The 19,161-nt window shown below is 41.3% G+C and overlaps 1 protein-coding gene across 3 annotated transcripts in view; it reads left to right on the plus strand.

Annotated features, from left to right (window-relative positions):
• The window catches only part of AR (androgen receptor), a 180,029-nt gene extending 162,562 nt beyond the window's left edge, over window positions 1-17,467 (plus strand). For 2 of the 3 annotated variants that reach the window (XM_045473121.1, XM_045473120.1), the window contains 5 exons: window positions 2,900-3,187; window positions 9,003-9,147; window positions 13,139-13,269; window positions 14,051-14,208; window positions 14,883-17,467. In XM_045473121.1, coding sequence (XP_045329077.1) covers window positions 2,900-3,187; window positions 9,003-9,147; window positions 13,139-13,269; window positions 14,051-14,208; window positions 14,883-15,038 — 878 coding nt within the window. In that variant the 3' untranslated portion in view covers window positions 15,039-17,467. The remainder of the gene's footprint in view (window positions 1-2,899; window positions 3,188-9,002; window positions 9,148-13,138; window positions 13,270-14,050; window positions 14,209-14,882) is intronic. The other variant, XM_045473122.1, reaches the window with a different exon arrangement.
• The last annotated feature ends 1,694 nt before the right edge of the window (window positions 17,468-19,161 follow it).

Genomic DNA, 19,161 nt, shown 5'->3' on the forward strand with positions numbered 1-19,161 from the left:
AAAGAGAGCTGATGTGGCACATAGAACTCTGGATCAGGAATAAAAGCCCTGGTTTTAGTCTTAGCTTTGCCAGTAGGTGATCACTCTTTCTGGACTCAGCCTCCCCATCTTTGACTTGAAAGTTTGGATTAATGTCAGAAGTCTCAAAATGGTAGTTAAGTACTAATTTACCTTTAGAATACAGAGGAGCTCCAGGAAGATTTTTCAATGTTACACTAATGCCTTCTAGGGTTGTGTGTATGTGTGCACGTGCATGTGCATGGCAGGGGCAGGAAGGCCAGTAGCCATTTACTCTTGTTCACCAAAGTTCCTACCATTCTCCTGTGCACACACACACACACACACACACACACACAGACAAGCACACACCACTCTATTGCCTATGTAGACCCTGAAGGTATTTTGAAGCTGTGGCTCCTGGGTGAGAAGATTTCTGTAGACCTTTCCTACTTTGTCATTGTATGTGAATTTTAAGGCCATTATAGTGTCCCAAACCTGTTTCTACTTTGGGCACATGGCTGGAATATTTTCATAGTTTCCTGCCTCTTCCCTTCTGGATTTGATACTAGTTACTGAAGTTTGAAGTCAAGGGTGAGGATGGAAGTCAGAGGGAATATAAGCCCAGCCCCGCTCCTCAACTCTGCTGTTTGGCTAGAAGTAGTGTTCAGGCTTCAGAGACCTTGAGGAAGCATCATGATACAGTAGAAAGAGCATAAGCTTTGTAGTCAGCAAACCAGGTTCAGATTATTGGGTTCCCTTTCTTGATATCTGTGTTTCCTAAGTTTACTCACTTATAAAACAGGGATAGAAAATACTCCTAACTTCCTAGGATCATGTGTAAATAAATTATACAATGTGTTCATGAAGTGAGGCACATAGAAGACCCTGAAAAAATAGTTATCTTTAAACTTAGCAGAAGACCATAGGGGAGGGGGAGGGGGAAAAAGTTACAGAGAGGGAAGGAGGCAAACCATAAGAGACTCTTAAATACCGAGGACAAACTGAGGGTTGACGGGGCGTGGGGGAGAAGTGAAAGTGGGTGACAGGCATTGAGGAGGGCATCTGTTAGGATAAGCACTGGGTGTTGTATGGAAACCAATCTGACAATAAATTATATTTAATATTAAAAATAAATGAATAAAAACTTAAAAAATTGAAAAAAATAGTTATCTTCATTTTTGTTAGTTACCTCAGGCATAGAGCTAATAACATCTCTGTCCTCTTTCAGATTGGAATGGGGAAGACATGGTCTGACAGCTCCTGAGCTCAAAGCCAGGAACTGCTAGTGATGGGAAAGATGGGGTCTACCTTTAGAAACTGTACCAAGGGAACAGATCCAGGAGGCACTACCAAACTGTGCAGACGCCTACAAGAATCCATGTCAGCAATTGGTTCACCACATGACAAGATGTTTTGGGTTCCAGGCCTCTAGATCTGGGAGAAGATGGGCCCATACCTTCTATCCTGTGCCCTTGGTGGAGGTGGGGCATGGGAGTTGACAGTGTGTGTGCATATCTCCTTAATACTGACTGTGCAAGCCCTGCAGAAATGATTGCTGGACAATATCATCTTGTACTTTGGGTTGATTTTCTAGTCTCACCTGTTATTTTACCCTGAGTTCTTTGTGTTCCTCTTACACCACCAACCCTACCATTTTCTCCTCCTGTATCCTAGTTGTTGATCCAAATGTTTGAACCATCCTTGCATTGACTTACTGAGTTGCACTATGATTGGAGTTTCCAAGACTTATTTTTCTAATTATAACTGAAAGTCAGTTCCAGAAGTCAGTTCCAGATCTTTTTTCTATAGGATCCAGAAACATATGAACAACAGGTTTTTTCTATTTATCCATTTAAATTGAGCAATCAATTTTTAAGAGTCTCTTATAAATTGATTGCTCAAGAACAAACTGAGGGTTGATGGGGGGTGGGAGGGAGGGGAGGTTGGGTGATGGGTATTGAGGAGGGCACCTTTTGGGATGAGCACTGGGTGTTGTATGGAAACCAATTTGACAATAAATTTCATATATTAAAAAAAAAAACAAAAATAAACATAAAAAAACAAAACAACAACAACAACAAAAAAAATTGAGCAAATTCTCTCTTTTATTTTTTACTTATTATTATTGCTATTTTAAAGGGATTAAACATAAAGTAGCTTATGGTTCTCCCCAGTACAACTGCCTATGCTAGGCCTCAAAGTTATAACCTTTTCAATTACTTATATTTCTGCCAATATAAATGCCAGGGAAAATAAAACAAAATAAACATCAGGACGCCGAAAAACCTCTATCTAAATTGTGTGTGTGCAGGCACAGGGGGAGGTTGGCTCTTCAGATTTGAGTTTGAGATTATTGTTGTTTTAAATAATGCTATTTCTATCATTCTTTCTGATGTCTGCCTCTTAGTATGGCTCCTATTTTACAGAGTATAGAGTCAGGGACATTCTGTTAGTTCTTTGATAATATTGGGGATTTCAGCCCTTTAGCTTCTTAATTTCCCCTTTGGTAAAGATGAAAATCAATATGTGTGTTACAGTGTATGTTCAACTATAGGTGTAAACATTTGACAATATCTGAGGCTGTTATAGTGTTCAGTAGGAAATGCTGTAACACGAGAAAATTCCCATTTATTAAATCCAGAGTGGGCCTGAGGAGAAAGCAAGATATGAAACTTTGGATTTAGTAGGGATTTGGAATGATGAATCATTCATTCATTCATTCATTCAATTCATTCAACCAGTGTTTAAAATGATCACTTGTCCTTACGGAGTTTAGATTCTGTAACCAGGGAGAATGAGCATACTTATTTTCTTAGCTTAGTCAACTCTTCTAACAGGGTAGTTGAGTTGTGTGTTTGGCCATTGATAATAAATCCAAGTTTCCTTTCCTTCCCAATAGCCCGGAAGCTGAAGAAACTTGGTAATCTGAAACTACAGGAGGAAGGGGAGGCTTCCAATGCCATCAGCCCCACTGAGGAGCCAACCCAGAAGCTGACAGTGTCACACATTGAAGGCTATGAGTGTCAGCCCATCTTTCTGAATGTCCTGGAAGCCATTGAGCCAGGCGTGGTATGTGCTGGACACGACAACAACCAGCCCGACTCCTTTGCAGCCTTGCTCTCTAGCCTTAATGAATTGGGCGAAAGACAACTTGTACATGTGGTCAAGTGGGCCAAGGCCTTGCCTGGTAAGGAAATGGAAACTAGGGGCATGGGATAAGGTAGATCATATTTAGTGAATTGCTCCTATGGGCCAGCGCCATGTCTGATCCTTCCCTGCCAATTAACTCATGCAGTCCTCACTATAACCCTATGGAAGGAAGTGAATGGTATAATTTCCATTTTAAAAATAGGGAAAATTAATAAATCAAGAAGAGCAGCATTATGGAATATTCCATATTCCTCACATCAGCATACAGCAATCACGTTTGCATGTTCAACCCACATATATAGTCAGCGAATGTCCCCATAATCACAGACCGTGTGGACACCATAACCTTATATGCCTTAAGATATTCTTCTACATGTGCACATACAGGCTCACCTGCAAAGATAGTTTTGAGCCTGACTGGTACTCTGTCATCAATATTACCTTTAAGAACTCTTCTAATATAATATGGTAGAAAGAAGGGATTGAGAGTCAGAACACTTAGGTTCTAGTTCTAGGTTCAGAACAGTTAGGTTCTACTAACTCATTGTGTGACCGCTTCCCTTTCTGGGTCTCAATTTCTTCATCTATATTGTGAGAGGAGTAGTTTGGACTAAATTGATGGTTTTCAAATTTTGCTTCAAGGAACTCTTAGTGCTCTTTAAACTGCCATAGGAATTATAGTGGGAGTAAATATTAGGTGATAGTGAAAGAAATACAAAATGTCTGTCTACCTTCTGCTTGGTTACCTCCAATGGTGGGGAACTCACTTTCTACCTAGGCCATCTGAGGTTTGAACTGTTCTGTTTATTAGAATATTAGAGCTTGAAGAAACCTCAGAGTTCCTCTATCCAAGGATAAACTTTCCTTTAGCAGCCAAACTCTTTATTTGTTAAAAACATTGTATACAGATCCAAGTAGAGCTGGTTGATTTAAAGCCAGTGCCTCTCACTCACTACCGTGAAATAAGCCTCAGGTCAATCTTACAGAATCTTAGGGCTCCAAGGAACATAGTTTGGAAACCAATGACGAATAAATACTTTGATGGTTGTCTTCATCCCAAAATTCTATAACTCAAAGATTCGTTTGAAATATGGACACCCTAAACTTGTTATGGAGTCAAAGATTAACATGTGTTCTAAGAAAAACTGCCACTCATATGGAAATTTATGGTGAACAGAGCAGCTTCATTTGTATTACCTGATTTGATCTTCATAACAATCCTATAAAGTAGGGATTCTTTTTCCTATTTTATACATAAAAGCATTAAAGCTCTAAAAAGTGGCATGCTTGGCCTACAGCTACATGGTCAGAAAGTAGTAGGACCAGAACTTGAGCCCAGGTCACCTCCTAATTCCAAATCTTCTCCCCATCCCACTCTACCCATAGTCTATGTAGTGCCCCTATAGTTCTGAAGCCCTGGGATTTATAGTGAGGGGTCAAAGCCTTATCCAAGCCCACTTGGATGCCCACTTCAAAGCCACCTTTGAAGACCTTGCATGTTGGCTATCAAACCTCTATTTTTAACTCACAAGGCCCAGTCATACACCTTCCCTGCTTGAGAAGCTGAGGTCGACTAGCCAATACGACCACTGGGAAGAAAACCCAAGGACTCTGGTTTGTGCCAAAACAGAGTTCACAAAGGAAGGAAAAAATACAAAAATGAATAAAATAGAAAATTTCTTTAATTCTTATTACTTATTCAGCTGGATGTCTTAATATCACATGTGTAACAGAGAATCATTTTAGTCTTTCCTAGCTCTTGCCAACCACCTAAATTACCCTATTATATAGGAGAGAGAAACTTTTCATAGATGTGATTCCACTTAATCCTCAGAGCAGTCCTGTTAATCATAGAAGCTAGTATTTCCATTTCAAATGACAAAGCTCAAAGAGGTTAACTAACTTATTCCATTTTGTTACTTAACAAATTAGAACCAGAATTTGGGCTCACATTCCCTGATTTCTAATTTGATGGTGTTTACAATAAACTAGTGCAAATCATTATGGCAGAATTTGTATGATTCGGAGTCATTGGCTTTCCTCAGCCCAACCCCCAGAATCAGAAGCCCTCTCTTTAACATTAACAAGTCTGCAAGTCAGTATCAGTTCACCATAGCTCATCCAAGGAAATGATCTCTGACCCTGGGTTTTTTAAAATAGTAGTTCCAAAAGAAACCAATTACCACATTTATAAGAACTGTTATTATCTATATGATTGATAATTACCTACTAGTTCTAGTTATTTGCTCATTCAACAGATTGCATTACTGTCCTGTGCGAGCCACCATGCTAGGCATCTACTTGAATAAATTTTCTTCTTTTAAGTTTTCTGTGATGGTGATCATATAAGTAAATTGCCTAGGATAATACCTGGACTTTAATAAATAATAACTATCAATTGAGGGGGGGAGAGTAGATGGTTTTCAGTACATTTATCAGATGCTTCTGATTTGGAATCTTCACTATATACTAGTTGTGTGACCCTGAGCTAATCACATGTCGACATGTGCTTTTGTTTTTTCATTTATAGAGATAGTAGAACAATCACTAACTTGCAAATTGTTAGCAACATTCAGATTAAGTATAAAGAGGACCTAGTACAGTAGCTGAAACCATAGTAGATGCTGTGTAAATGATAGGTCATTATTATGAGGCTTGAATACTAAAGACACTGCTTTAACTAAAATCAATTTAAGCTGCCACCAGCCTTGCTTAGAAGCTCCTGCATGGGTCCCAGGGATGAATTATCTTATTTGAAGACCTTAGTTATTGAATGCATTAGCACACCAAAGATTTCCTAGCTGGCTTTTCTTTGGACATGTTCTCCCAGAGTAGATGCGGGACTATAGGTTTCCACTACAGATTGCTAAGAAATTATAGTTGACTAAATTTTATCAAGAAAACAGAATCTCAGTGAAACTACTTCTGCTCCCTAACCTGTTTGGTATGTTTCAAAACTTGAGAATAACTCCTCTTCATTTATCCAGAATAGCCTAATACAATACCAAATAGGTGTTAAGTGAAGGTGTACTGAAGGAAACCTATAGGCTGGAGCTACTGTTTCCTCAAGTCACCCCTTACTTAATAATCATGCTATCTGAGCAGACAACTTCAAAGCCTAAGCATTAGAAAACAGAGTTAGGTATTGTAATCATATTAGACCTATAGGAAAATTAGCCTGCTATGCTGCTTATGTATACACAGTAATTAGGATTGAGTTCTAAGCAGGTCTCACTAGGACCATTAGTATTATTAGTTAGTTAGTATTACAGTCAAACTAAGCTTTCCCTTTTTTCTCCTCTTTGTTAGCTCTCTGGCATTTCAAGGAGTGAAAAAAGCATCAGTATTGACAGCTTCCTTAGTACTTGTACAGTTTAATCCTCATTTTCCCTACACATCCTCTTATTCACACACTCAGCAGCCAAGTCTTTGCTTGCTTCCACTCCAGAGGCTCAGGTTTCAAGCTCCTGGACCCTTTCCCCAAGGTATGTTCCATGCTCGATCCCTGCTTTTTGTGTCCTACTAGGAAGAGTCAGTATCAAGAGTTCTGTGCTACAGAATGACTTCTGTCAAGAAACACTCTGGGGTCTCAGGTTTCAGCTAGTCTGTCAGCATATCACTACAGTGAAGATAGGATGCTAAGGCCTGGGAGCTAAGATTGCAGTCAATCAATTGAACTGCAATGGTGGTGATATGAAGACTCTAGAATCCCTGATGTCTGGTAGGGTTGGAACAGAGAAGAGAGAAGAAAAGAGAAGAGAAGAGAAGAGAGAGAAGAGAAGAGAAGAGAAGAGAAGAGAAGAGAAGAGAAGAGAGACGAGAGAAGAGAAGAAAGAGAGGAGAGGAGAGGAGAGGAGAGGAGAGGAGAGGAGAGGAGAGGAGAGGAGAGAAAAAGGGAAATGGGGTTTTGGGGCGGACAAGGACCAACTAAGCAGAACGACATGTCTACATAGTGTACACTTCAGACCTCGGTCTATGGCTACCAAAAGCTCATGAACTTGGTAGTTCTTGAGTTGTGCCCTTCAGCAGTAGAGTGGAAAAGACCCTGAAGAGAATTAGAACACCTAGGTTTTAGTCCCAATTCAGCCACACATAGACTATATGACCTTGGGTAAGTCTATTAACTTCTCTAGCCCTCAAATTCTTTGTTAGAAAAATGAGTGTCATACTTTCTTCTCTCTAGGGTTATTGTGAGAGTTAAATGGGGTCATCAACAGGAAACTTAGAAACTTTATCGAAATTAATGGAAGCATTCCTAATGAGGTATAGCAAAACATAATTTCTGATAATTCTGGATATTTGGGGGAAAAGAGAATTGAGATACTGGTAGAAGACAAGCTCTGAGGTGATTCTCTAAGCATCTAACTGTCTGGAACCCTCAGAAGAATATAGCTACATCTGATCTATCTGTGTGGTATTGTGGAAGTAGCATCTAGGAGCTTCTGCTCTCTGAGACTAAGGTAGATAATTTGGAGATCATTGAATTCCCATTTTATAAAATGAAAAAAAATGGGAATCCTTAGTCCTCTTAATTACTATTAAATTAAATAATAAATGTTAAATGAATATTTCAAAAATGTGTACTCAACTATCTGAACTGTGCTATGTACTAAGGAGAAAACATGAAATAGGGATGGTTCTTGTTTTCAGGAATCTACAAGTCTTGTGGAGGAGATAGATGTGTACTTAAGTAAATTCCAATACTGTGTAATAAGTGTTGTAATTGGGTGGGGCTACACAAAGCTCAGTAAGAAGGTAAAACAAGAATCATTGTCTGCTTAGATGAATTGGAAAAGACTTCACAGAGGAAGTAGATTTTCAGTGAAAATTTTAAAGATGAGTAGGTATTTATCATATGGAAAGCCTAGGGAGGGAGGAATACATTCTAGACAAAGGCAACTGACTATGTAGAGATAGCAGAGATACGGAGGCATGAGAAAGTATGATGTGTTCAGCAAACTAAGTTTTTCAGAATAATTAGAAGCTAAATTATGAAAAGATAAGTGGCAAGAAATTAGTCTAAGGAGGCAGGTCATAAAGAACTTATTTGTGTATAATAATGGTAGTAGGGCAGAAATGGTAGAGTAGGGAACTAGCAAAGTCAGATTACTTGTTGAGTACAAAATAATGGACAGGAAGTGAGTCCTAAAGAGGATCAGAGAAAAGGTAAAGAGTCTGAAGGTGGTATAGAGAAGGCAGTGGCTGTCAAATGCATTCCAACATATGCTGATATGTAATAATATTCATTTCCCAGGATTGTTAGAAGGGAAAAATAAGTATATATCTGGAAAAGATCTTTGTAAATTGAAAAATGCTGTTCATATAGGAGAAATGATTATTACACTGCATCTTCAGAAAGGCATAGTAATCAAGAGCACAGGCTTTGGAGTCAGACTGCTTGGCTTTGAAATGTAGTCTGCCAGTCACTAGCCTTACAATCTTGGACAAGTTTCTTAACCTTTCTGTGATTCACTTTTACTAATTCACAAGATGGGGCTACTCATAGAACCTAATTTATTGTACTATTTTGAAGAATAAATGAACTAATATAAGTAATATACTTATAAAAGAGTTCACTCATTGTAAGCAGTGTTAGATTATTATTCTCTGCCAACTGACAGTACCATATTTTGCCTCCATTATCATCTCATTTGAGTAGCCTAGTGAGGTAGAGAGAGCAAGGAGTATTATCCCCACATATAGTTTATTCTCTCCCTGTTCCTCAGTATTGATTGTCCCTGGGACTCCTCAGGAGCTGCTAGAGTTTCAGCAATCCTCAGCCCAGCAGATGGCTGGGACTTCACTCAGCCCATCATTGCCCAGTCTGACCACTGCCTCTGCCCCATCTTCAGGCTTCCGCAACTTGCACGTGGATGACCAGATGGCAGTCATTCAGTACTCCTGGATGGGGCTTATGGTGTTTGCCATGGGCTGGCGGTCCTTCACCAATGTCAACTCCAGGATGCTCTACTTTGCCCCTGACCTGGTTTTCAATGAGTAAGTGCTCATGGGCCCAGAACTCACATAAATATAACATCCTGGCCAGATCTTTTGGTGGTGATGATGATAATGGGGATAATGGTGGGGGTGGCCCATTTGTCCTATAGGTGAGGCAGTAGAGGCTCCAGCCAACCTGCCCAATCTGAGGTGGCTTTGCCTTGCTGAAAAGCCACCTAGTAGGAAGCAATGGGGGGGGGGGGTGCTGGTGCTGAGCCATTCCTTTCCTATCCAAAACCAAGTATCTTGGCCATGGTTATGACCTGCTTTGTAGATTATCTCAACCTCATGTCAAGGCCCCTCTCCTTCACTGTAAAACAACTAGGAAATGGACAAAGGACTCTAGCTGTGAACGCTGAAGTTCCTGTGGTCCCTTTCCTACCACTGAGGTTCAGTCACCATTTGTTGAGCAACTCCTCTGTGCCAGAACTATACTACGCACTTTCAAAATCCTTCCCCATTAAGTCCTCATGATAACCTGATTTCCCCTTTTTACAGATAGTATTTTTTTTTAATGGATGGGGAAAATTAGGCTCAACAAAATAAAGTGACTCACCGAAGGCATGTTGGTGGCAGAATTCAAAGTATGTCTGTATAACTCACAGCTCCTATACTGCCTCATGGTGGTAGATGACAAGGAGGAACAGCTCCACCTTTCTCTAGATATGCAACATTGGCTTAGCTACTTCCCTTCTCTTTAAAACAGGTTTAATTAATGCTTGCCCTGCCACTAGCTCTACTTATCTTTCATGAATTAGGCCAAGGGCTCAAATTTTGGAATTATACTTTTCTCAGCTAAAATCTCTGCTCTATAACATCCTGCATCACAGTCTTTGGGTAAGACGTAACTTCTCTGATCTTCAGTTTCCTTGTCTGTTAACAAAATATAACTTTCTTATAAGTGGCTTGTTATGATGACTAAAATTGGATGTAAAATGCCTGTCCAATAATAGGCAAGAAATAAGAGAAATACCTTTCGGATACTCTTCCCCTAATTGTGATAATCTTCTCTATGTCTGCTGTTTGAAGTCCCTTGATAGCATTGTGCATGGAGCTGACAAAAAAAAAAAAAAAAAAAAAAAAAAAAAAAAAAAAAAAAAAAAAAAAAAGCCTTCCCAAGTACCTTGAGCTAGTTTCACCACAGAGAATCCTTTTGGTCAGGGTAGGAGTTGACCTTCCTTCCTCTCCAGCCCTCTAACCCAGAAGAGCCTTAAAATAAAATGTACAGGCTACTGGTTCCTTCCAGTACAGCAAGGCCTTATGGGGCAAAATGAGTATCCCCAGCTGCCCTCTTCCAACCCAGCCAACCCTGGTAGCCAGAAGCTAAGAATAACCATTGGGCTTTTGGCACAACCTGTTTAGAGGTTTCCAGATCTCGAAAGAGTTACCTATGATGCCATCTTCAGGGGCAGGCCTTTAAAAGCTCTCTTCTTGTTTAACTCTAACCCCTACCCTCCTGCTGCCCTCTAGTGATTGAATTAATACCCTGGGCTCCTGCACCACCCACCTCATCTAGAGCCCTTAAACCTTTGCAAGGTGATAATTGTTGTTTTCTAAATCCTCATTTCCTTTTCTGCCTCTGTGTAAGTAATGCGGCACCCCTTCTCAGCTCGCTGGCCCACTCCCGTGTATTTTTTCAGAAGGCACCACAGGGGCAGAGTCCTAGGCCCATCAAGACCCAGGGCTCCTGAAACAACAGGGCCCCCATTCCTCATGTAGGAAGCCCTATGTTAGAGCTCTTAGAGTCTCTTTAAACATCTAAACCAATGTTTCTCAACAGGGATACTGTTGACATTTTCAGAGGAATAATTTTTCGTTGTGTAGGATGTTCTTGCATGTTTGAATATGTTTATGTTTAACATCCCTCATACCTGCCTACCAAATACCAAAGAAGATGTCAGTAACAACCCAAATTTACCACATATACATCTAGCACCCAGTAGGGAGACAGTACCCTCCAGTTTAAAGCCACTAATTATTGCTAGCCTCTTCAAGAAACTAATATGGAGAATGAAGTCCATAAAGAAAGACAGGAACTCTGAGCCAACCCATTTCCTGATCTCTCTGACACCAAAACCTGTCATAAGCCCTGCTTTCTTCTTTCTTCCTCTCCTTTTTGTGGAGAACACATGTTGTGAGGGTGATGGGCTTGAACCATAGCTGTGTGATCTTGAATAAATTACTTAACTTCTCTAAACCTTAGTCTTCTCATCTGTAGAATGGTGAATACTATGATAATGGCACCTTCTTACATGTCATTTATTGAACACTATTTGCCAAGCACTGTCCTCAGTGTTTTCCCATTTTCATCTCTTCTTTTATTCACTGTTGTTTATTCTCCTCTACCTCTGCCCTCTTCCTGAATATTCCATTCCTGCCCTTTTCTGCCTTCCACACTCTTCTCCCTTTCCTTCCCATTAACTCTTTTCCTATTCATTTTGTCCTTTATCCTTCTTGCCACCTTCCCCTCTGAATTCCTTCCCTTGCCTTTCCCCTTTTCTTCTCTCTTTTACCCACATTTCTCTGTCCTTTGGGTTTGCAGCAGTGTTGCATCAATCCTCCACATTAGGACCATAATTTTAGTGGTAAAAAGACTAGTGTTATCGTCAACAGAGGCTTGGAAGTACAGTAGAGACTGGAGCAAGGTTAGGTCCCAGTGTCAACAGATCTCCTTAAAAAATTCTCTAGGGTGTGAAAGGCCTTGGAGCAACACTGCTTTGGTCAGTTTACTTGAAATACTATCTAAACATTTCCTCTTTGTAGCTGGTATCCATCCTGAAATGAATACACCATCTGCCCCCTTCCCTTTTTCTCTAGGCCAGCTCAGATCTCTCTGAGATAGGGTGTTGGGCTTTTACCTAAACAGTTCTAGGGCTGTTTATCCTGTGGACAAGGCTAGTGTCTTGGGGACCAAAATGTCAAACCACAGCCTTCAAGCCCAATCCAGGGTCTTTTTCCTCACTACTTAAGTGGGTGTTGGACTTCCATTTCCTTTCTTTACAAGATACAAAATCAGTTTCTCTCTCTCTCTCTCTCTCTCTCTCTCTCTCTCTCTCTCTCTGTCTCCCATACACACACACACACACACACACACACACATGATTTCTGAAATGTTGAAAATCAGGAAGACCAACTAGCAGAAAGATGCTGTATCTTCTTAGAGGCTTGCCATGGCCAGTCATAAAACAGAGAGGTTGCCTGCCCCCGTGCCCCGAGAAACTGTTCAAGCCTTGGCCACTTCCCTATATAATTTATAAGTGATAATGTGATGATCTGTTGACAAGCCACTATAATAAAGGCAGCTCACATGTGTTTATAACTCCCAAACTGTGATAAGGAATAACCATTATATGAGGGAATAGGCTCCCCTTCAGGGGACATTTAGATTGGACATTCAGAAACACTTCATTGCTGATTTGATAAGCATCGGAACTCATTGTGAAGGGATATGGGGAGTGTTTCCTGTTTTATTTTAAGTGATAAAATTTCTATAAAGGGAAATGTCATTTACACCAAGAGACAGGGGAATTGACAGGATAAACTACTATGGTCACTTGGGAATCCTGGTGTCCTTATGTTAGGAGTTGATTCCTAAAGCTTATCGCCTAGAAATTCTCCAAGTTGGGATGCCTGGGAGGCAAGTTCTGGCTCTGGCTGTAGCTGGAATATTAGAACTGTAGTCAGGGAGACCATGTGCTTGGCCCATTGTGTTCATTTGGTTAGGCTTTCCTGTCTCTGTCCCAGGAAACAGGAGGGGCACAGGGACCTGGAAATTCCATGTGCTAACCCATATCCTGGGCAGGGAAGATGAGTAGTTATCAGGATGTCAGGATTTTGGAAGAAAAAAAGAACAAGCTTGTTCCTTATCAATAAAGCACCAGCAAGAGAAACAGTGAGCTCTTTTTAGAGAACCTGGGTTGGGGAGGGCAACCAAAGCTTATTGTTAAGCCCTCCCTTAGTCCCTTCCTTTCTCTGTATGTCTTCTCCCCAGGTACCGCATGCACAAGTCCCGGATGTACAGCCAGTGTGTACGAATGAGGCACCTCTCTCAAGAATTTGGATGGCTCCAAATCACCCCCCAGGAATTTTTGTGCATGAAGGCACTGCTGCTATTCAGCATTAGTAAGTGCCCGGAGAGACAAAAAATGCTCCTGGTGCCATAGGGACTAAGAAGGGAGCTACTTTTTCCACTAAAGATTTATCAGAGAGAAGCCAGCTCCTAGGCATTTTCCTTCTTTATTCACCCTCCCTCTTCCACTCTCCCTTAGCAAAGAAAGTCATCTTTGCTAGAACTCAACCTCTATTAGATCCCCACCTATCTCCAGTCTTTCTCTGGAACAAGGCTTTTGGAGCTGGCTGTAGCAGGTCTCTGAACTTTGCCATAGCTTCTACCATAGAAACAGGCAAGAACCACCTAATATTTATTGCAGAGCAATAGTAGGAGATCTATGTAAGCAACTCAGATAGGATTTATTAGGCAGCCAAGTAATCTTTCTTTAATGTCTCTTCAGAATGCTGTCTTGGCACCTGTGAGAGGAAAAGGAGGCAAATTTTGATATTAAAAGCTATATATTTTAATTGTCTAAGTCAGGGCTGGACTGTGACAACATAAAAACCAAAGGTCATAAGAAATGTGTAGATGAGAAGACCAGAAAAATGAAAGGCTTAGTAAATTGTATTTACTTGATGCCTTTCAGATTGGGTCCAGCTAGCTTTTTCTCTGTGAACTTGCTGGCAGCCTGAAGGACCCAGGCATACAGACTTCAACTGACAGGAAACCAAGTAGATGGTTCCCTCCCTGTGCGGGTGGGGGTCAAGTTTGTTGTCAGAAAACTTGGTGCTTTGTCTAATGCTCCTTTGTGGGCATGCCTTCCCTCCCCATTCTGTTTTCATCCCACATCAGTTCCAGTGGATGGGCTGAAAAATCAAAAATTCTTTGATGAACTTCGAATGAATTACATCAAGGAACTTGATCGTATCATTGCTTGCAAGAGAAAAAATCCCACATCCTGCTCAAGGCGCTTCTACCAGCTCACCAAGCTCCTGGACTCTGTGCAACCTGTAAGCAAACAATGGAGGGTGCTTTGTCAGGGAGAAATAACTTGATAGAGCCAAGTGATAATATGCTCTTCTAGGATCTGGCACCACCTGTTAGGAGGTGCTTCCATTCTCCTCTGGCTTTGAGTTTAGTCCAGGAAGAAAATGCAATGGAGAGGAAAGGAACACGGGTCACAGTGCCCCTGGAAATTGTGAAAGAGGTGGAGAAGTTGAGAACAGAGCAGTTGGGACTCAGGGAAAGGGCTTAGAGAAGATAAGTTCTCTAGTCAGACAAAACAGGCCTGAATGTTTTTCCCCTCTTCCTTGAATCATGTTTGTGTGTTTGTGCGTGTGTGTGTGTGTGTGTGTGTGTGTGTGTGAGAGAGAGAGAGAGAGAGAGAGAGAGAGAGAGAGAGAGAGATTGTGTGTGTGCATTTGAGTGCATGTGCTGAGGAAAAGGAACATGCAGTCCTGAGTTGGAGAGCTTGCAATGGTGTAGGAGATCTCTTGAAAGCCCTCATTAACTCCATGGAGACCATTTAGTGTACATGTGTGTGAACACACACACACACACACACACACACACACACACACACACAAGGAGGGCCAAGGACAGTGAAGGAGGATGGGGTGAAGAGCCTGATACAAACCAACTCCTTGTCAAGCCTGTTTTCTCCCTCTTATTGTTCCCCCTACAGATTGCACGAGAGCTGCATCAGTTCACTTTTGACCTGCTAATCAAGTCCCACATGGTAAGCGTGGACTTTCCAGAAATGATGGCAGAAATCATCTCTGTGCAAGTGCCCAAGATTCTTTCTGGGAAAGTCAAGCCCATCTATTTCCACACACAGTGAAGCTTTGGAGACCCCCATTTTCTCACCCTACCCTACTCCCCTTTTCACATATCTTTTGCCTGTTACAATCCTGCACTACTTCTTTGCAGTGCCTTGGGGAATTTCCTCTTTTGATGTACAATCTGTCATGAAGATGTTCCTGAGTTCTATTTGCTAAACTTTTTTTTCCCCTCTTTTCCTCCTTTCTTTTTTTCCCTTCCTATCTGACCCTCCCATGGCTCTTTCAGATTCTGCTCCCTGCCATGGCTCTTATCTGTGTTTTGAATGGTGTTGTATTTCTTTAAATCTGTGATGATCCTCATGTGGCCCAGTGTAAAGTTGTGCTTGTTTATAGCACTGCACTGTGTGCCAGCCATGCAAACGTTTACTCACTTAATGCCACGGGAAGTTTAGAGAGCTAAGAGTATCTGGGAAAACAAAAACAAAAACAAACAATGCCCCTAAAACCAAAAATCCTTGCAGGGTTTTTTTCCCTCTTAAAAAATATAAAAACAAGCACAATTCCTCAAAGAGACCAACAGTGACTACAGTAAGGTGAAAATTGCAAGCGCATGGGGAGTCACTGATTTTGTTTTTTTCCAAACTCAGCCTCCCTGGGAAACTTTCTTTTATGCCAATGGCTATTGCCATTAGAGGACAGAATGACCACAAAGATTAGTTAGAAGTGGGATGAGGGGAGGAGACAGATTTAAGAGATGATGGGAGGAAGAAGACAGATGGATCACCAGTACCTGCCCACAACCTTGGCCCCTGATGGCTAGACTGCATTAACTGCAGTGCAATTCATGGTACTGAAAATGTGCTTCTTGTTTGAAAGCGTGTCTGCATGTGAATACCTTCCCTACAACCAACACTTTTTCTCTCTCACTGTCTGCCTCCACCCTCGAATTGACTTTCAGTAAGCCTTTCTAAGAGCTTTGAACTGAATGTTCTCTTTAGCCAAAACTTTGTCACTTCCACTAAAGATTCAAACCAGTAAGAAAGAAGGGAGAGATCTGATCCTTTGGAAGACCCTATACAGATTGAGGTCTGCTTTCCCATTTATGCATCAGGGAAGAGGTTGGGGCTGGAGTCAGAGGAAAAGGAATTGATGGCTTGGTGGTTTTCCTGCTTAGGGCACTCTTTGCCCTTACCTTTAAAAGATCTGAATGTTTTCTGCCTGATGCCATGCAGCTGAAAGCTCCCTCTTACCCTCCCTTCAGTGTTTTGTGTGCCTAGACTTCACTAGACTGTGTTATAGCCATGGTGGTGATGTTTGTCCATTATTTGGGCATGTTCACAGACTCTCTGCTAAGAGCTCCTACCACCAAGAAGGCCAGCAAGCCAAGAGTCTTGACATCTGTCTCTAGACACCTGTAGACCAAAAACTTCTTACCAAATGTCTTTCATCAACTATCTGATCTCTGGAGCCCTTAGAGAAACTGGAAAGAAGGCATCAATGGGATTGGACAAGCTGGGCATCTTGCCCTTGTCCCTTAGAGATGATACCTTCCTACCAAGTGGAAAAATACCTACTTCTTCCTCCAGGGCAGCTAAAGGGGCTATGAAGGTCAGGGTTAAAGGGAAAACTCAATTACCAGAATGAGAAGAATGAAGGCACTAGAACCACAAACCCTGTAAATGCTCTACTTGCCACCCAGCATATCCACCTACAGAAGTCATGGGAAGAAGAGAGAAGAAACTAAGAGGAGACTGACTACTAAATTAAAGTCTTCAGAGGCAAAATCTAAAGCCAGATGAGCACCATCTGGTCAGTTTACTCATCATCATCCTCTGCTGCTGATTCTGGACTCTGATATCAGCCCTACTCACTCAGACTCCCCACCTTTGTTGCTGCCTCTCAGTCAGAGGAAGACTGAAACAATTATACTATAGAACCATCACCTCTTTTGGAAAGTTCTGGTTGGTGTGGCTCCAATGGGCTGCCATCCATGAACTCAGGGTGTGCTCCCAGGACACTGGTTTCATATAGTCCTTTGGCACACCTCTATTTTGTTGACTTTGTCCCCCAATCCTGAGTTCAGGAGGAATGTCCACCTACTTTCTCATCTTGGCAACTGCCTCCTCGCTTAGCTCTTAAAGTCATCTGTTAAACTCAAGAAATGAGGGGCATGTTACCAAGCTACCCATTTCAGTTGGTTCACTCTACTTGTTGAGAAGATAGTATCTGAGTGACATGTTATTATCTACATGGGTTTCCTCCTCTGATTTGTGTTGATATTAATAGCCAAATGAACTTGCAAAACAGCTTTTTTAAATAACAAGGGAAAGGGGAACCTAAGATAGGTGATATACCAGTCTAAGACTGCTGGACAAAATTAAAGCTGACAGGTTCTCTTTCTGAGGTGGGATAGACAAATTATGGTTTTCTTTGTTATGACATCATTTGGCTTGTATAGGCTCACAAGATTACTTCTAGCTGTTTTAAAGAAAAAAAATCCACTCTTTTCAGTTAAACTAGGTTATAGATTAATAGTTCCTTTACATCTGTTTTGAAATGATTTTCACCTTTTGTGGTACATGGATTTGATTATATCATTATAATACCTTTACTTGTAAATACTAGATGCTCTCCTTTTTATTTCTCTGACTACAAAATTTTTCATCTTTATGGATTTCCCAATTGTGACTCTTGTCTTTATGAATATATATGTTTTGCATTTGTGAAAGCCAAAAATCAGTGAAACAGCAGTGTAATTAAAAGCAGCAACAGGGGCGCCTGGGTGGCGCAGTCGGTTGAGCGTCCGACTTCAGCCAGGTCACGATCTCGCGGTCCGTGAGTTCGAGCCCCGCGTCGGGCTCTGGGCTGATGGCTCAGAGCCTGGAGCCTGTTTCCGATTCTGTGTCTCTCTCTCTCTCTGCCCCTCCCCCGTTCATGCTCTGTCTCTCTCTGTCCCAAAAATAAAAAAGTAAACGTTGAAAAAAAATTAAAAAAAAAAAAAAAAAAAAGCAGCAACAACTGAATTACTCTGAATTTCTGAATGGCAAGACTAGGGAAAATGGCCTAAACAAGGCCTTAGGCCTAGTGTTTTTGCACTGAGGTTTCAGTGAGTGAAGGAGATTTTAGCTTAGCTTTGTTCTCCCACAGATAAAAGGGGGATTTTTTTTTCTTTTGGCCATTGATGTTCCAGCCAGTGTAATTGACAAAAGTCTCATTTTGCATGTACTCTGCTATACAGATTTGATGTGGTTGGCACACTCTGCTCACCCATGAAGGATGGGCCATCCAGATCCACTCACCTGGTAAGCTGAAAGATAAGAATAACTCACCAGACAAGTCATGGTAGCTGTCTCCAAAGAGGTTTGCAGTGCACAATGAGGATGGAGTGAGGAAGAGAAAAAGAACATCAGGGAGAAGGCCCCATCTGTGCTAGGTAGCAGACAGCTGTCAGGGTCACAAACTCTGTGGTCAAAGAGTCATGTGGCAGTTTCAGCTTTTGTTCATTGTGTAGTGATCCCAAGCCTGGCCTCTGACTTGAAATGTGGGTTGAGTTCTTTGTTTCACAACTTTTCTGTGCCACAGACAGTATCATTGTTCTTGGAGACTTCATTATTTTTTTAATGAGAATGGAAGTTTTTGAAGGATTCTGTAACATATCTTTGAAAAAGAAATTCCATATCACATATATTTTTATATATGTTCATTGTAACTAAAAAAGAAGAAAAAAAGCTTCACTCTGTCCTTTGGGTAGTTGCTGAGGTGATTCCAGGTTGAGAAATAACGTGCTGATGCTAGAGTCCCTCTCTGTCCATACTCTACTTCTAAATACATATATTCATATATATCAAGAAGTATTCTATTTGCACTTTAAGAGAAATAGTTTCATCATCCACATGATACACTACACAAATGACCTAACTTTGAGCTTCAAGTACTTTCTGTTTGTTTCATTAGTCACAGCACAGATATGGCCTTGCCCTCTTTTCTCCCTTGATATTTGGCAGGGTTCAAAAGCCCAAGCCACTCCCTTTTACCCCTTTCCAGCCCTGTGCCAGGGTTGTACTTCATGAGACTCTCTCAAGACATCCCTGTAACTATCCCTGCATGGCCCTGGGAAAACAAGAAACTGACTACTAATCATCTTGTGCCATTTTCCCAGGTGAGTGGGCACTGGGCCAAAGG

The sequence above is a fragment of the Leopardus geoffroyi genome, chromosome X (genome assembly GCF_018350155.1).
Source record: "Leopardus geoffroyi isolate Oge1 chromosome X, O.geoffroyi_Oge1_pat1.0, whole genome shotgun sequence".
NCBI lineage: Eukaryota > Metazoa > Chordata > Mammalia > Carnivora > Felidae > Leopardus > Leopardus geoffroyi.